At 43.5% G+C, this 14,109-nt stretch overlaps 1 protein-coding gene across 2 annotated transcripts in view; it reads right to left on the minus strand.

Moving 5' to 3' along the window:
- The window catches only part of TMOD2 (tropomodulin 2), a 45,551-nt gene that overhangs the window by 20,008 nt on the left and 11,434 nt on the right, over window positions 1–14,109 (minus strand). Inside the window, exons 2-5 of one of the 2 annotated variants that reach the window (XM_061182115.1) lie at window positions 10,429–10,623; window positions 8,762–8,918; window positions 3,780–3,902; window positions 1,604–1,690 (exon numbers count right to left, since the gene is read on the minus strand). In XM_061182115.1, the coding sequence (XP_061038098.1) occupies window positions 1,604–1,690; window positions 3,780–3,902; window positions 8,762–8,918; window positions 10,429–10,554 (493 nt within the window). In that variant the 5' untranslated portion in view covers window positions 10,555–10,623. Of the gene's footprint in view, window positions 1–1,603; window positions 1,691–3,779; window positions 3,903–8,761; window positions 8,919–10,428; window positions 10,627–14,109 lie in introns of both variants that reach the window. The other variant, XM_061182116.1, reaches the window with a different exon arrangement.

A 14,109-nucleotide genomic window follows, 5' to 3' on the forward strand; every position in this document is an offset into this window, starting at 1 on the left:
GCGAATCACTATGTTGTACACCTGTAACATGTAATATGGTACATCAACTATATCTCAATAAAAAAAATAAATGATCTATGAAGCCATGAAAAGACACAGAGCAACCTTAAATGCAGATTATTAAGTAAAAGAAGCCAGTCTCAATAGGCTACATACATAGTATGATTCCAACTATATGACATTCTGGAAAAGGCAAAATGATGGAGACAGTTAAAAGATCAGGGGTTGCCAGAGGTTAGCGGGGAAGGAGAAGTAAATAGGCAGAGCACAGAGGAATTTTAGGGCAGTGAAACTACTCTGCCTGATACTGTAATGGTGGAAATGTGTCATTGTACATTTGTCCAAACCCAGAGAATGTACAAGTCCAAGAGTGAGCCCTAATGTAAACTATGGACTCGGTGATAACGATGCGTCAATGTAAGTTCATCAATTGTAACAACTGTACCACTCTGTGCAGGATGTTGATAATGGGGGAGGCTGTGCATGTGGAGGGTCAGGGGGTATATGGGAAATCTCTGTGCCGTTCTCTCAATTTTGCCATGAACACAAAACTGCTCTAAAAAAATTAAGTCTTTTAAAAAGTTAATGATATATGTGTGTATGTGTATGTATAAAAGCCCAGAAGGTTATGCACCAGACTTTTAATAACATGTTGTCAGAATGTTACCCTTTGATACTGAAATTAAAAGGATGAACACTTTTCATCTGTATGCATAAGAAAACAGAAGGTAAATAAAAGGAATATTGCTCATTGTCTGGGTAAATTACCCAGTATAAACAGCGACTGATAAATATACTGCTGAGACTAGAAAGCACTGCCCAAATCACCATCAAAGAGAATAAAATATAATTAATCTAAGAAAAGCTGTGATCTTCTGTGAGTTTTCATAGCACCTGGATCACACTGTACTGAAATTACCTCATTACTGATCCATCCCTCCCAGGATAGATAAGTTCCTTTGGGCAGGGACCATCTTTTTTACCTTTGTACCCAAGCCTAGAACATTCCTGAAACAGCAGGTATTTAGTAAATGACTGACGAATGAGTGAGAGAGACTAATGAATTGTACGTTTCTCCAGAAAATGGTGACATAGAAGATAACGGTCTGGTACATTCTGTGCCAGCAAGTCCATGCCAGTGTGTCTTTCATGCTCTCCGGGGGAAGCGGGTATTCAAATTCTAATGACAAACACCCGTTACTGAGACAAAAAGGCACTCGAATAGAGTAGGAAACTTATCTGATACTATAGTTAATTAAAACATCGTTAAGAACATAAAACTCTGCATTCTGTGCTGACTAAGCAACCCTTTTTATCAGTAATTTTCTCTTTTGACTGAACAGACCTATCAAGACAGTGTGTTCTGGGCAAAACACACTGATCGGTACTAGTTACGCTGCCAGACAGAGCTCCCAGTATTGGCTAGTCTATCCTGGTTTGACTGCTCAGAGCCCAGTGATCCTTGGTAAACTGGTAAAATCCACCTTCAAAGCCTAAAAGAATTCTGGACTCCCCAGGGGGCCCAGTCAACAGGCCTCTTTCCTACCAGCAACACCCGGAGGCTCCCAAGTTTCATAAAACCACAGATCTCATGTCAGCTTACTTCTCACAGGCCCTTTGCCGCCTTTCGTGCTGGCTGTTTCTTCATCAAACTTGGGATTGTTGAGCAAATTGTGTACTCCAAGAACAGCTGAAAGCAAAGATAATCAGTGAATAAACCTTAAGTTTGAGAAAGCGTGTTAAGATGTCCACATTGTTAATTTGCCCCTCGAAGAACAATTCTTCATATCATAAAGATAAGTCTCTAGACCCTCTTGCCTTGCAAAGTGCATGACACATGTATAGTATGAAATAAGCTTATTTAAAAAAAAAAAAGAAACCCTCCTCCCAAGACCACTAGCAATCTTCACATGTCTTTCTACATCTATACGTGTAGAATCATGTAGGATCTGAGGGACAATGGTCTCGTCATAGCTCCATACTGAAAATCTGCATAGACGTCCTAGTTAATTAAGTAGATTCATCCGTTATGTTTTCTCATCGGTAAAATGTGAACGTAGGACTGAGTCTAAGGATAGTTTAAGATCTAACATAATACAGACTATGGCATGTAGTTTTTCCAGAGACAAAGAGCAGAAAGATCATGGGCCTTTTTCAATGTAAGCCTCCCCATCTCTCCCATCTCTCAGTACCAAAAAGAGTGGTTCTTTTCCCATCTAGAACATCCCAGGGTGGGAAATAAGAGATGTCAACAATACAAAGTCAGATAAGCAGGCTGAGATTTTTGAGTCTCTTGTACTACATGGAACTTACACCAGGGGGCAGTACAGTATGCAGGGGACAGCACTGGGGTGACAACACTGAGCATGCTCTAACTGCAACTGCCCAGCTTTCCCTTTGCTAAGGAAATTCCAGGTGAGAAATTACAGGTGGCCGCCTGGGCAAGGATCCCAGAATAGTCTGCCAACAGGTGGCAGAGGCGCACCTGAGCTCCTCATGCACTGTAATCTATACCTTAGAAGGAGGGGGGCAGCCCGTACAGCTGAGAAAGGGCAAATGTTCAGAACCAGCGAGTCTAGGGGTTTAGAGTGGCAGTCAGGAGCAGTCAGCCAGAGCTTAAATCCAAGCTCTGTCATATACTATCTGTATGACTTGAGAAGTTTTTAAATGCCTCTGAGCCTCAGTTTCCCCATCTGTAAAATAGGGATAATAATTACACTTTACCTATTAGAAACGTTAAATGACTTCCTATGTGTTAGATGCAGGTGCCTCAACTCCTGCAGTGACTTCTGAGAGGGGTTCAAATATGTGAGCTTAATATTGACCACTGATATCATCACAGAAGGAATGAAAATGTAGCTGAGATGGTTGGCATGCTATTAGAATAAGGCATAGCTGGTTCTCCTGGGAGGAAGGAGATTATTATTACTTACATATTCCAATATTCCAATGGAATAACAATGTGAGAATTCTTGCCAAAGCTGTGGACTGTTTCTCAAAGCACCTCTATCCTGTGAGGACCTAATGACCCTAATAATCCAAATTTTCATCCAATTAGTACACAAATATGCTGGTACATGCATGGAATCTTTTTCGAAGGAAATGTAAGAAATGGGAGGGGACTTAGGAACGAGGGTGAGAGACTTTTCATTACATATTCTTTTGTACTATTTGGGGTTTTTTTTCTATCTGCACGTATAACCAATCCACATAATTATTATATTGTTGCTATTGTTAAGAAAACTAGAAAAAATCAGCAGATTGGGCTGAATATGGATTTACTTTACTGGGGAAATGTAACAGTAAAATGGTCCTGTTCCATGCTTAGGCTAACAGAATCAAAATTGAACAGTGACTGTCGGGAAGAACAAGAAATTTTGTGATGGAAACGGAAATTCTGTGATGATAAAATGCCAAACGTGAAGCTCTTTAGAAAGCATAAGGGCTGTGATTTTATTAAGTTCTGAATACTCCTTCATATTTATTCTCTTTGATTTCTCACAGTAACTCTCGGATTTTGTAGGACAGGTACTATTTGGAGTACTTTACAGCTGAAATATGATTTTACATTTTACAGCTGAGATACAGCAAAATGTTTGCTCAGAGAGGTTTAAGTCACCTGCATCCAGCCTTATAGCTGCCTAATGGCTGAAGTCAACCTGGTATCACAGTAACAATCAATAGTTACACAGGAGCTCAAAGGCTGCTGCCAGGGGGGTCAGTGCCCATCTGGAGGTCACAGAGCCAGACAGGAAAGTTTCCCAGAGCTGAGGACTAACCTGCAAGATCGTAGAGTTCAGTGTCGGAGGCGCTGGCCAAAGCTTCTTCCAGTTCCGGGTCAAGGGTCACTTTTTCTTCTTTACGAGTTTCTATGGGCTTTTCTTTGGGGATAAAGACTCTCCCTTTAAATCAGAAGAAAAACAAAAACCATTGTGTGCTGCTGCCTTGTTGTAGGGTAAGTGAACTAACCAGAGAATGTGCAGCTCTGGCCATTAAGAGCTGAAACATTAGACCATTGCACATCTAACTGGGATTCCTTAATTTCTGGGATGAGGCCAATATCAATAATCCACTATTAGAGGAAGGAAGGTCAGAGGAGGAATCCTGCATTCTGCAACACAGAGATCTCAGGCGGCAGAGAGGGAAACAGTGGCTTCTACCTCCCTATCACGGGCAGCATTGCCCTTAGACCTGGGCAAGAGGGGCCCTGCCATGAGCCCTCTGCTCTAGAGGGACCCAACTCTGGTCTCTTCTGGATGCACACCCCTCCTCACTGCCTGCATCCCACCGAGGGAGGAGTCACGGGTACGAAGGGACATTCCCATCCAGAATACAGGCCACCTGCTAGACTATACCCCAGGCACCTGGGGCCCTGCAATTCCCTGCCAAAGAGCCCTGAACCTGCTTCCAGGGCCTGCATGAGTCCCTTCCCCATGTCCATCCTCCTGAAGGCAGGTCACACTGCTGGGGTGTGTACCCACAGGCCAACAGGATGCTGTCTGTGAGTGAGTATGGATGAAGCTTGGATATGTAGGCTGGGGTGTCAGCCATGGTGCTTGAGGCCTTGGCAGTGCAGGATGGACCCATATCCCTATGTGGAACTCTTGGAAGTCCAAGAATATTGGCCTAAGTAGGAGGACAGCACATACTTTAACAGTTTGTTAGCTTTTAAATATTTATAAAAATGGCACATGGACTTCTATTTGTATTCTTGCCTTGGATTCTGCATATGGGGGGCAGATGCGTCCAAACAGCCCCAGGGGTTCCTGAGAGACAAACTGGTGATCCCCCCCTCCTAGAGTTTTCCTCCTACCAACTCAGATTGTAGGCAACCAGCATGCTATATCTAGGGTACCTGACTAGTGTAGTGACCTGGGGACACAGTCACCTTTCTAGAGCACATCAAAGTCAGCCTGACTTAAAAGGAAACATCAGGGTTGTCATATTTAGAGACGTGGAGTTCTTAGCAGCAACACACTGTGCTACCCAAATATGCACTCTCTGCCACCACCTCCCACTTCATCCTGTCAGGCTGATTCCATTTATTTTGCCCCCTACTCACTTCTGAATATGCTGAAATCTATAGCACCACCACCACCGCCCCCCCCCCAGCCCAAACCTCTGGACTGATGAGCACAGTTCTGGGAGGATGGCACATGACCTTCTCCTAACTTCCAGCCAGGCCACTGGCTGTGCAGTGGCTCCTCAAGGTAAACCCAGGCCACTACAGAGCCACCATAGGAGACCCCAGACCTACTCACACTCTTTTCCAATTCCTCCCAGCTTTGACTCTTGGTTTCCCTCTTTGTTGCAGCTGCTCTTACCTCTTGGCATGATCTTTGAAATTGGCCTCTTCCATTTTGATCGTTGGAGGTCCCTAAAGACTCACCCCTCTATTGCTTTTCCTCTTTGTCACCTTAGAACAGACAGCTCGCTCCAGCTTCAGACAATCAGAACCCAAGCTCTTGCCAGGTCTCCTGGGCTAGCCTGGCCATCCCCACTCTCATGGGAAAGGAAAGGGTCATAACCCAAGTCAAGTACTCCCTCATGAAAACTCTCCAGGAGACTCCCCTGGTTACAGGGCTACATACTTCCTGCTGGTTTACCAGACCTTCAAATCGTTGGATACATAAACAGGGGCCAGGCAGAACTGGGCACCCCAAAGAGGCACCACTGCTGTGGTCAGTCTGGGGTATCCTGACCACAAGGTCTCTCTCACTGACCATCACATAAGCTGCCACATTTCCCAGAAAGAAGGGAAATAGACTGGGAAACAAAACAGGAAAATAGCCAGAGAATAGAAAAGGAAAAAAAAATCAAATCAATCCATCAATCAATAACATCTCAGACAGTGAGGCTCCTCCCAGACTTTTGCGTAGTGTCTGCAGCCCGAAGCATTTTCTTTCTGGTGCCAAGATCTTGGATCCAGAGTCAAAACAGGGTTTCTGAGTTCCTAACTCCTGGTACCATTTAGGATTACTCTGAACACTAGGTGCGCAGGTGGCCCAGCTATCAGTATTCAGGATAATTGCTACTGCATATCCATTCCTGGGGTCCAACCGAACGACAAGCTCTAAATGAATAATGTAGCCCAGCAACCTGAAGGCCCAGGGCACCTGGCATTCAGAACTGAGGCTGGCCAGTCCCTCTCCCGAAGCCCTCACCACAGCCTGCCACTGCTCCTGCATCACCGCTGTTCTTCCAGGGGCGCTGCACACGCCTCACTCTGATCTTTCCGCTCTTTCTGGAAAACTTGCTCTCTGCTCATTTAGCTCAATCGTGTTGCTTCTCAGCCTTCTCCTAAGCTCCCTGGTGCAGCTGTGCACCCCTTCTGTACCCCCACTTATTACTCTGACTGCTCCTGTACTCCTAACGCCCTAAGAACCATCTGTAGATTAATCTGGATCAGGAGGTAATACCTAATCCAGATTAATTAATCCAGGTAATTAATTAATTACCATAGCTGTTCCTCAGACCACTGCTCTGAGAACAGAAGACAGCAGCTTCCCTCTTATTATTCTTTCACTACCCTAATACTGGATGTTAACTGGGATTTTATTGAAGATTTGACATTATAATTTATTTTTTCCTTCACAATTAAATTAGTCTAACAATAGCCATGCTGCCATAGAAACAGCTCCATATTTCTACAGCAATCCTCGGTTATCTGCCCAGTTTGTCAGTGCCCAACTTTACCTTCTTAATAAAATGACATTATGAGTGGTGCACAAGCCATTGGATGTGCATGATTCAGAGGAGCCAGGAGGCTGCATAGAGAAGGCAGCAGGCAAGCGGCCGGTGCTCCTGCTCCCCGTGGCCACGGCACAAAAGCTCAGAGATGGCATTTATTCCAATCCACGTTTATCTAGTGCCTCCCCTGTGTCAGTTTCTGTGCCATGATGCAAGAGAGACACAGCCCCACTGTTAATCTCAGTCTCCTATGGAAAACACACAAATCCTAAAGTAAGTAAACAAAAGGATGAACTCTGTCACAGTGCTAAGAAAGCAATAAATGGGGTCTGTTTTAGACAGAGAGGTCAGGGAAAGCTGGAGGCCCTGACATTTAAGCCGGAGCTTTTAGGAGCTGAAGAACAGGGATGTGGGTCAGAGGGAAGAAGACCCTGAGATGGGAGAAGAACTTGACAAGTTTGGGGAACGAAGTGAGGACAGTGGGGCCCAGGCTTAGTGAGGGTAGGAGAGATGCAGTCAGAGAGGTGGGCAAGGTGAGCTCTGCCAGGACTCTGAGGACCACGGCAATGATTTGGGATTTTAAGCAGGGAACTGACATGATCTGATTTGTGTTTTAAAAAGACCGTAGTTACTATGAAGTTATCAGTGATTCCAGTCGGATCTTTGGGCCCAAGTCACTGCTTATAGCTGAGGAACCTGGACAGGTGATTGGTATCTACTTTTCCTCCAAAGAGGAGCTCAGGGTCAGGAGCTAGGGAGGAGGATTTTCCTTGTCTTAGTTCAGAGCTCACCCCCTGTGTGGAGAAACATCCCCTTACTCCTCAGGCCTTTCCGGATCTATCAGAGTGTTTCTCGCTGGACCACATGCTCCTTGAGGGCAGGGCAGGGTCTCATTCCCTGTGGTCCCAGGACATGGCACAGGGCTCTGCACCCAGGAGGTGGTTGGTACACGCTGGATGAACGGATGATTGACTGCACTGGCCTCTAATGGTAGCAACGGAATAGAGGCAACGCCTCGACCTGGAGTAGACTCCTGCAGCTAGGAAAGCCCCGGGCTACGAGGAACACGCCAATGCCGTGAGACCCTCTTTTAAGCCCGACGCTACTTTACACTTCCAAAACTGCTTCTTGGGGCTTAAGATTATTTTTACAAAACTATTGTAAGTACCATTACACTCTAAGTATTCAGTTAATTAGCCTACATATTCCTTTTTCTTTCCCCCTTACTCAAGCAGATTACTTTTATAAATTATGGTTACCGGCATGTGTTTCTGTTTCATACCTTTCTAATGACAATTTTCTTTCTTTTGAACTGGTAGCTTTTTTGTTGTTGTTGCTATTCAGATCTTTAATTTCTCTGCACAAAAGTCTGTGTTTTTTTTTAATTTTACTTAAGTATAGTTGATTTACAATATTATATTAGTTTCAGGTGTACAACATAGTGATTCAATATTTTTATAGATTAATTCCATTTAAAGTTATTAAAAAGAATGTTTATATTTCCCTGTGCTGTACAATAGATCTTGTTGCTTACTTATTTTATACATAGTAGTTTGTGTTTTTTAATCCCATACCTCTGTCTCACCCTTCCTCTCCTCCCTCTCCCCTCTGGTAACCACTAGTTTGTTCTCTATACCTGCAGCCTTCATATTCTGCCATGGTTCTTTTTTTTTTTTTTTTTTAATTAATAAACTTTATTTTTTGGAGCAGCTTTATGTTAGCAGAGGAAAGTACAGAGAGTTCCTGTGTCCCCCCTCCCCCTTCCCTACACTCACACCCTCCTCTCTAATGACAGCCTGCAGCACAGTGTACATTTGTTACAACTGATGAACCCACATTGACATCATTATCACCCCAAATCTACAGTTTACATTAGGGCTCACTCTTGGTGGTATACAGTCTGTGGGTCTGGACAAGTGTACACAGACATGAATCCACCAGCCACGGTTCTTTTTAATCCTGAATCCAGTTCGCGGTCTTATTTCCCCCTTTCAGGCCAGTTCTGTTACTTGACCTTCCATGACAATACCTTAGGAGTACCTACTTTCCCAGATGCTGCCTGTGGTCTTACCTTTCTTTTCTCCAGTGAAGGGCACAAAGTCTTCCCTGTCTTTCTGTTCTAAAGCCTCCTTCTCCAGGTACATGAGGAGGTGCTCGCGGTCAAACGGGCCGGTGGCTGCTTTCTGTGTCTGGTCTTTCTGTCGAAATCCAGCTGGCAGCAGTGCGCTCTGACAAGACAGAGGTGTGAGCAGGAAGCAGGGTGTGTGCCTGACTGATACCTGTTACCTCCCCTACCCCTGCTGTGTATGGGGAGATGTGGGATGTGGGGGGGGGAGATGTGGGATGTGGGTGTGAGCTGTGGGCTAGGGCTCTGGCATATCTTTGAGGCCCCACCTGCTCTAACATTCTGTGCTGAGACGGGGGCTCCCGGTGAGCTCAGGCAGAACACACATGGCTGGAGCGGCCTGTCTCCTGCAGCTGCCTTCTAAGAACGTGGTAGCAAAAGGCCAGCCGCCCTTCATGACCTTTTTCTTCGTAGATCCCTCTTAGGTTTGGCCAGGTCTGCACCCAAAGTGCTCCCAGGCAGGCGTGTGGATGAGCCAACGCGACCACACTCTGTTATTTCTAACCTCCCCTGGGAAACATCCAAGCTGGTAAAGTGAGTATTATGGTAGATGTTGATACCTGCTTGATTAAATATAGAGATATCTTTCTTAAGTTTAAAAAATTAAAAAAAGGATACTAGTATTTTTTTAAAGTAAAAACAATATCCAAATTATCTGGCATAATGGAATATCATATAAATATTTTAGTGACATTTTTATTTATAGTAAAATCACTATTTCAGATGCCTCCTATTCTATGTTTGAGATAATATTAGCAGGGCTGAAGAAAGTGCTTGGTAAACAATCACTATAACAAGCTAATTACTTTTTCAAGAGCTCATAAAAATATGAGAAGCTCCATTTATATTTACCTGATATTATGGTTACATTTATTTATTTATTTTTATTTTATTTTTTTATTTTTTAACGCTTAAAAAAAATTTCTTTTTGGCCATACCATGTGGTATGTGGGATCTTAGTTCCCCGACCAGGGATCGAACCCGCACCCCCTGCACTGGGAGCATGGCGTCTTAACCACTGGACCGTCAGGGAACTCCCTGGTTACATTTACTCTAATCTATCCATTGTTGTGGGATCATCAAAGATTTCAAGTTGTTTATAAATGTTAAAGAAACAAGATATAAAAAAGATCTGCTTTTGTGGTTAAAGATCTGGTTTAAATACCATCTCTGACATTTACCAGTATAGGATGTTATGTAAATTACTTCTCCTGGTGTGTCTCCTCATTTATGAAATGGGGATAATACAATTTATCTCAAGCGCTGCTGGGCCCAGCAGAGTGTATGAATCATAGAAGAAACTCAGTCATATTTGTTTCCTCTCCCTCCTCCCTTTCTTTTTCCCTAAGTCAGTCTAGTCCTTTTTCAGCCAATGGAAAATATTTTCCCCCATTTACATTACACTGGTTTTTGAGAAATACAATTGCTGTATCATAGGTGTGGCTACTGAGGTTCTCCATGGGTTTATAAAAGTAACGACCCACAGCCAATCAGGGAAGAACACATAATTTGCATTTAGAGATCGGGAATTCCTACACTATTGTTTAAGGACCACGCCACACCATTTATCCCATCCTATCACTAACCACCTGCTTCAGTTCCAGGTCACTAACCTCGGGATCTAGGTCATCAAGAACATTTTCCAACTGTTTCAGTTCGTCTTCTGAGAGTTTGCCAAGAAGCTCATCTTCATCAATGTTCTTGTATTTCTCCAGGTCTTTTTGAAAGGGTAGTGCCATGGTTTCCTACACGCCTTTCTCATGGGCCATGAACATTTAACTGCACCAGCTTCCTGAGACTTCAGAATACTGCTGAGAAGAAAGAAACACTGTTATCTTCTTTGGGTAAACAGGACTTATTAGCAGGAGACAGGGCTATGCTATGTGCCAATGGGGTCTCTCCCCTGATGAATGACTCAACAAAGTAAGTAATATCACCTTCATTTGCAGAGCAGCTTGACTGCTTATAAAGTATTTTCATATATGTTATCTCACTTATTTAGATCTTTACAATGACCTGGAAAGGAAGCCTGGACAGATATCGATATCCCATTTTACAGATGAAGATTCTCAGGTCGAAGGGGCTGAGCGCCTTGCTGGAGGGGCTGGAGCTGGGATGTGCCAGGCCCTTGAGTCCCTGTGTAGTGAGTGCCTTTCCCACCAGAGGACTCTGCCTCCTGCTTTCCACAGAGAACAATGAAGAACAATGCACTAATTGTAAGGCAGTGTAAGGAGCAAACTTGTGTCTTTTCAGAGGGAGAGTGATGTGAAGAATACAAAATGGGGTTCATTCAGGAAAGAGAGTTTGGACGTCCATGTGAGAAAGCATCGTCCAGAAACTCCCCTGCAATTAAGCTAAGTAAGGGTCTAAAATCCTCGTACTCTCTCCACTTTTCTCCCCTCTTTTCTTCTTTCTTCATCTCCCATTCTCTTTCTAGTCCCATTTCCTTTTTGTTTCTTAAGCCATCCTCCTTAATTCTTTACACCCCTAGTCCATTCTTTTTTTCAACCTCCTCTTTTTATATCACCTCCCTCCTAAACTTCCACTCAAAACAAAATTTTTCCTCAATCCCTTCTTTCTGGCAGAGGATTTTACAGCTCTTCCCTCAAAAGATAATACTGCACTCAGGAAATAGCAATGTACTTAACTGATTGTGTTTCTCCTTTGGCCGTATTAATATCAAGCAGATCTTTCAAGGCAATGAATACTTGCTGTCAACCTACTATTTGCCAGGTATGGTTCTAAAAAACAGGAATACACAGATAAAACAAGATATGACCCTTTCCCCAAGGAGAACACAACTCAGTGAGACATACATATATAGGGATAATACCATTGGATAAGTGTGTGGACTAAGAATGCCGCCTGCCATATCAGCAAAGGATGCAACCCTCAAACACTACAGCCACCCCCAATGGTGCACCCTCAGGGCACTCAGGATGGCAAAGAACAGAATACTGGCCCTAGATAGTTAAGGTGTATATCAGAGGAATGACTTCAGTGAGCCCAGACTTTTGCATCTTCCCCTAGTCGACTTAAAAAAAAATACATGCACAACGTGAGAGTTGTGAGTTAAATTTTATTTGGGGCAAAATGAGGACTGCAGCCCGGGAGACAGCGTTTCAGATAACTCCGAGAAACTGCTCCAAGGAGGCGGGGGGAGGAGCTAGGATATGTAGGAGTTTTGCAACGAAGAGCAGGTAATTGGGAACGTCAAAAGATTATTGTTAAATAAAGAAAACCAGACATCTCAAGTTAAGGAATTTAGTGCTTTTCTATGTATGGGAAGATGAAAGAGTCTGGGCTCACTGAAATCATTCCTTTGATATGTATCTTATCTATCTGGGGCCTGTGTTTTCACATCCTGAGTTTCCTCAGGGCTCACCGCAGGGACTGGCTGCAGTCTGCTGGCTGCTAGATGGCACGTATTCGTTTTTTTTTGTATGCTGTTTTTTTTTTTTTTTAACATCTTTATTGGAGTATAATTGCTTTACAATGGTGTGTTAGTTTCTGCTTTATAACAAAGTGAATCAGTTATACATATACATATGTTCCCATATCTCTTCCCTCTTGCATCTCCCTCCCTCCCACCCTCCCTATCCCGCCCCTCTAGGTGGTCACAAAGCACCGAGCTGATCTCCCTATGCTATGCGGCTGCTTCCCACTAGCTATCTATTTTACGTTTGGTAGTGTATATATGTCCATGCCACTCTCTCACTTTGTCACAGCTTACCCTTCCCCCTCCCCATATCCTCAAGTCCATTCTCTAGTAGGTCTGTGTCTTTATTCCCGTCTTTCCCCTAGGTTCTTCATGACCTTTTTTTTTTTTTCTTAGATTCCATATATATGTGTTAGCATACCGTATATGTTTTTCTCTTTCTGACTTACTTCACTCTGTATGACAGACTCTATGGTTTCCTCAGGGCTCACCAGCTCACGTTGGAGGGCTGCAATTATTGGTGACTGTGACATCCTTTGTTTATTGATATGGCAGGAAATATTCCATTTATAAATATTCCATTTATCACCCTACACAGAAAAGTGCTGAATTCATTAACTTGAGATGTTTGGTTTTAACTAATAGTAATCTTTTGATGTTCGGACTCCCTGGGTTTTGTAGCAAAAACCCCTATACATCCTGGCTCCTGTCGTACACAGCTTTCTGAGAAACTGCCTCCTGGGCTTGAGTCCTCAGAAAGTCCACTGAAGAAAACATAATTCTCAACTTTTAGGTTGTGCTTTTTTTTTTTCCAGTTGACAAGTGTTATAACAGAAGTCATGTACACAGTAGGTTTAAAACACATGAGGAAATAATCCTTGGATGGGGATGGGGGTTTTGAGTTGACACTGAAAGAAGTTGTGTTTGAGCCTTGAAGGAAGAGGTCCTAAGGTGGATGTGGGCAGGGAAGGCTCCTTCCAGGAAAATGGAATAGCGTAAACAAAGGCACAAAGATAAGAAACTACATGATGCTTGGTGAATGGTTGGTGTGGCTAGAGGGGAGGAGGGGGAAGAGGAGAGGAAACAACTAAAGATGAGGAAGGGACAACTGTGAAGGGCCTTTCCTATACATCTTGCCAAAGAACCTGGGTTTTATTCTGTTGGAGATGGGGAGTCACCACAAATGTTTAAAGTAGAGGAATTGATCTGAGAAGACCTGTTTTCAATAAGGTAATTCAAATGGTAAGAATGAAAAACAGGTTGTCATGGAAAGAGATTGGTTGTAGGCGGGTCCACTTAAGGGCTATTGGAATGTTGTTCCTCTGTCCTTACTTCAACTGCTCACCACGTTCCAGTTTGTGTTTTTTTATTTTGGTGTCTTTTCCATATACAATGTAACTCTCTTTCCCTTCCATCAGTCCACCTTCTTTTAAGCTTTAATTGTAATATTCCAGTAAAAAGATAAAGCCAAACCAAAACAGACAAAAAAATCCTCTCCCACTAAAGTCAAAGAAACCAACTGGGTCATATACACTTTGTTCTGGTCCCAACTACCACTAATTTATTGTGTGAGTCTAAGAATGCCGCCTGCCATATCAGCAAAGGATGCCCTCAGTCACTTACAGCCATCCCCAACAGTGCACCCTGAGGGGACTCAGGATGAGAAAGAACAGGATACTGGCCCTAGATAGTTAAGGTGCATATCTGCCAGGCTCTTAGCCATCAAATGAACTGACTGAATTACCCTATCCAATAGATTCTAAGATGCACAGTTTCCCACACTTAACACTCAGAAATTGTGTGTCCTGCAACTGATGGTCCTACAATTATTGCCGACCCAGCAGCGGTCAAGATG

The sequence above is a fragment of the Eubalaena glacialis genome, chromosome 2, assembly GCF_028564815.1.
Source record: "Eubalaena glacialis isolate mEubGla1 chromosome 2, mEubGla1.1.hap2.+ XY, whole genome shotgun sequence".
Classification (NCBI taxonomy): Eukaryota; Metazoa; Chordata; class Mammalia; order Artiodactyla; family Balaenidae; genus Eubalaena; species Eubalaena glacialis.